This window comes from Phoenix dactylifera, chromosome 3 (assembly GCF_009389715.1).
Source record: "Phoenix dactylifera cultivar Barhee BC4 chromosome 3, palm_55x_up_171113_PBpolish2nd_filt_p, whole genome shotgun sequence".
NCBI lineage: Eukaryota > Viridiplantae > Streptophyta > Magnoliopsida > Arecales > Arecaceae > Phoenix > Phoenix dactylifera.
Genome location: NC_052394.1, coordinates 10,115,453 through 10,119,980, shown reverse-complemented (window position 1 = coordinate 10,119,980; position 4,528 = coordinate 10,115,453). Strand labels below are relative to the sequence as shown.

Below are 4,528 nucleotides of genomic sequence, written 5' to 3'. Positions count from 1 at the left end.
AAAGTTCTTATCTAATAACTATATAAAGGAAAGAAAGTTCTATCTTTACCTCGTCATTATTTTCAAGATTATGAATATGTACCAGCTAAAATTTCACTATCACAATAAGTTTCACCAACAAATTTAATAAATTTGATATATATATTTATTAATATATTTATAGGATTATGAACTTCAAGTGCCAAAGGAGATCATAAAATTAATAAATATAACATTATTAAATAGTTTTGCATAAAGAAGAAAATGAAGGTAGTGATACATATGCTGACATCTCTTCCTAATAAAATGTAGATCCGACTGCAGAGGTGATTGCTTTATCACCAAAAACCCTAATGGCAACAAACCGATTTATTTGTGAAATTTGCCACAAGGGCTTCCAAAGGGACCAAAACCTCCAATTGCACCGCCGATGCCACAACCTTCCATGGAAGCTAAGGCCAAGAACCAGCACCGAGAGTCGAAAGCGAGTGTATATATGCCCTGAACCCACATGTGTGCATCACAACCCGAGTCGTGCCCTCGGTGATCTCACTGGGATCAAGAAGCATTACTGCCGAAAGCATGGGGAGAAGAAATGGAATTGTGACAAATGCTCGAAGAAGTATGCAGTGCAGTCAGATTGGAAGGCTCACTCCAAGATCTGTGGAACTCGGGAGTACAAGTGCGACTGTGGCACCATCTTCTCCAGGTTAACTCACATTCCTTGTTCATTCTATCTCTTAAGTACGTAGTAGTTGAAAGATAGTTACTTGTAGAGCTATTTATAACAACACATTCTTAGAAAAACACAGTATTTGATGGTGAGTTTGTCAAAGATTGACATCCTAAGATTCTTCAAGAACCTGGACATGGGGAATGTGCCTGGAGTTGGCACATACTCTAACCATACACATGGTGGACTCAATAGCCATCGGCTATGAAGACAGTCAGGATATGTGATTTTACCGCACACTAAAATACTGTAGCGTCAATAAGGATTCTCTTGGAGAAATAGGGACCATATGCAATTGAACAAAGAGGAAAGTGTACTCTAGCCAAGGTGTTTGGATGTTTTCAAAGGTTGTGTATAAAAAAACAAACAAATAATAGTATTAAGGGAATGAAATCCTGCGCTCTTCCTTGGACTTGCGTTCTGCTGGAAATTAGATGTTTTGACATTAAATTATTCCATATAGCATGGATACAATGAAGGATTAGGATGAGACATAGAAATTAAAGAATTAAGAATCCGGCGTGTCATTTGTACTTCAGATTCTCTTTTCTAGTAGCTAGTGACTAGAGTTGGAGACACCATAATTTAATTTCGCTCCTTAATTAGTTATCAAATGTAGATGATGGTATTATTTAACCAGCTTGATGCGGCTGGCGATCATAGAGAGATAGCATGGCGTAATCAAAAGCTTGCTGCAGACTTATTATTGCACTTGGCAGTGGTTGTAGTATGATGGCTTTCCAAAGGTTAGGCACGTGAGAGCCAAAGTTTGACCCCCTTTTTTTGGATGAATCAAATATTTTAAATTATTTGAGCATAAGTACATCTATGAGAATTAAAAAATAAACTATTACAAAATTGAATAGAAATATTTATCAAAGAAACTCATAAGGCAGATTCAATATGATTTGCCACATAAGAGACCATCAAGTCCATAAAGTTTGAAATATTTAGGTCAAGGTATATAAATAGATAAATTTGATTGCAGTGGCAAAAAGTCCACGTATTTGATTTTTGGGCAACATATGAGCTCAAAAAATTTGACCTAATCCTAAGGTCCTTTTCAAGTTCAAACTTTGGACATATTTATAAGGGGCAAACACAAAAATGTACTGCTAGCCACTTCATACAGAATATGATGTCCAAATTTTTAGGTTACCGACGTGCACGTCGCTTATGACATGGACAAAGTGAATTTTTAGGTTACATACATCATTTCTATCATTAAACATTATTCTACATTTAGGATTTTTATCTGGCTCAACCCATGCCATCTAAAGAAAGATAGTTGATCCCACATATCTATCAAGATTATTATTATTTTTGTGGCAAAACTTTGTTGAAGAACTAGGTTTGATGGCATATTTATGTAAATCATAGATAAGAATGTTCAGTTCTCTTAAATACCTCCCCCATAGTCATCTTTTAATTCATATTCTCTCTCTCCAAACTATGTCAGACTAGATGCATGCAAATTGTTGATTTTTTGTCGCAATGCACTTGCACATGCCTGAACATTTCAAAAAAAAAAAAGGAGAAAAAAAAATCATAAGTTGCTAAGAAAAAATCTCTTCAATTGTCCAATAGAGGTCTCTTGGTTTGTTATGTTTGCTAAATGAAGCTTGATTCCAATCTATGTGGTTCATGTTGGATGCAGACAGACCTTTGCCCATTTGGCCCCTTCATCTAGAGGCACGATGAGGCCATATTCAGCTTTTTTTTTTTATCTATTATGCATATTTATCATTGTTACTGTATAAGTCCAAAGATGATTGATATGTTCTTTGATAACGATGAGGCCATATTCATTGGTCATGCATATTTACCATTGTTACTGTACTACTCCAAAGATGATTGATATTTCTTTCGATACACTTTCCTTCTTAGCCACATTATGAGGCTATATATTAATATACATACTGTTGTAACAGTGATACAAAAATATAGAGAATAAAAATACTTCTCTCTCTTCCCTTATTTTATCAAGGTATTTGAGCTTTTTGGAGAAAAATGGTTTTGCAATTTCAACATTTCCCAATTCATAGGCCCATATTTGAGTCTGATGGGTTCCAAGTTATAAATGGCTCCTAGATTCAAACCCGTCCCCTTTGCACCCCTGTCCACAACAGGCTTCCAAGATAAGTCAAGTTAAAATTATTGCACTGTTTAGTTCAAGCCAAAAAGTATGGCCTTATAAAGTTCTAATTAAGTTGTTTTGCTTATATTTCACAGGAGAGAGAGCTTCATCACCCATAGAGTCTTCTGCAATGCTTTGGTCCAAGAAAACAAGCTAAACCAACCACTCATGGCCACCATGGCCTCCAATCTCATGATGCCCATCAACACCAATGCCATCCCCATCGAACTCTCCAACCTCAACCATGATGACATGAAGAGTCCACTGCTTAGGACCCACTCTGACAACCTTTCGCCGGAGTCGTTGCGACGTCTCGGCGTGGTCAGAACCCTCTATAGCCCAAGGACCATTCCCTCCTCAAGCCTTCAGCTTAGTGGGGATGGCCCAATAGGCTTCGATGAGATTGGCGATGTTAACCTTAGTCGCTCGATGGCTGGCTCGATCCACATGTCTGCGACTGCTCTATTACAGAAGGCAGCCCAGATTGGTGCAACCGCTGGTAAGAGCAGCATCAGCTCCACCATGATGCCGGGGGACTTTGCCTCTGTAATGGCTGGGCCTGACGGGGCCTTTGGCTCAAGGTCTTATAGCCTGATGAAGGCCCATGGGATGTTTGATCTCATGCGATCGCAAGGCGAGCAGTCTCAGCTGGCTGGGATCAATGGAGGGATTGCTAATCGATTTTATGATCCTGCGGTGAATCATATCAGTTTGTTTACGACTTCTGGGACGTCGATGAGTGGTGGTGATCGGTTCCTAAGGAATATGGAGTATGGTGGTGATGGTGGGCCAAGTGGGGGGGATGTGACGACCGTGGACTTCTTGGGTGTTGGAGAAGAGAGGAGTTTACGTTGGCAGAAGCAACAAGAAGCAATGGAATATGGAGGAATTGGTCATCAGCCAAGTTTGGAGGTTTTCCATCTATTTCACAATTAGATGGTCCATGGGCCTACAATCGAGGAGCCCACGTGGTATTTTTAATCTACTTGATTAGAATTGAGGATCTCTCTTTATCTCTATCTATATTTGTGTGCGTTGTTTCATATATGGATAGTTTTAGTGAGCTGCAACATTAGACCTTGAGAGACGAAGTCTTTCTTAGGTGCAAGAGTATGAAGCACGGTTGTAGGTAGTTTGGAAAATAATTGTACTGCTTCTTGAGTTATTGCTGCAAATTATCTTAGTCGATGGTGAAGGATCAAGTGTCACAAAGATCCAAGTCATATGGGATCAGTATGTTTCGAAGTTAACCTATATATTTTCTTTGTTTTGCAATGCCTTTAAGTCATGACTTGGATCCCATATGGCTTGCAAATTATCTTCTAAATCTCGAAGATAAGCAAGGTGTCTATCCGGGGATTCGAATGGTATTTTGAGTTCTCACTCGAGTTTTGGTCTTAGGATATTTTTGTTATTTTGTTGGAGGTGAAAGGATAAAACCCCCTGTGGAGATTTTTTTTTTTTTTTTTTTTTTAATGACGGGGAATGCATTTGCAATTTGGTCAGCCAAATGGGCAAGGGAAGAGGAAATTCAAACTATAGCAACAAAACTTTTATGCTGATCTTATCTAACTTCTTTATGATCCGATATAAAAAATCTGTTATTGGAGAAAACATAATCTATACCTATCAATTTTTGAGCCTTTTTTAAAAAGACAAAAAAGGATATTTAAAATATA

General features: G+C 38.2%; 1 protein-coding gene across 1 annotated transcript; it reads left to right on the top strand.

Annotated features, from left to right (window-relative positions):
- The first annotated feature begins 297 nt into the window (after positions 1-297).
- On the top strand, positions 298-4,105 carry LOC103722128 (protein indeterminate-domain 4, chloroplastic-like). The gene is made up of 2 exons (XM_039124024.1): positions 298-688; positions 2,945-4,105. Exons 1-2 carry the CDS (start codon positions 333-335, stop codon positions 3,783-3,785), a joined length of 1,197 nt encoding a protein of 398 aa, XP_038979952.1. The 5' UTR covers positions 298-332; the 3' UTR covers positions 3,786-4,105.
- Positions 4,106-4,528: the final 423 nt, after the last annotated feature.

What these genes read in the sequence shown, in the direction of transcription:
- LOC103722128 (XM_039124024.1), top strand. Translation starts at nt 333, where the DNA reads ATGGCAACAAACCGATTTATTTGTGAAATTTGCCACAAGGGCTTCCAA. An exon ending in TGTGGCACCATCTTCTCCAG is followed by an intron (nt 689 to 2,944) that starts GTTAACTCACAT and finishes TATATTTCACAG; the next exon opens with GAGAGAGAGCTTCATCACCC.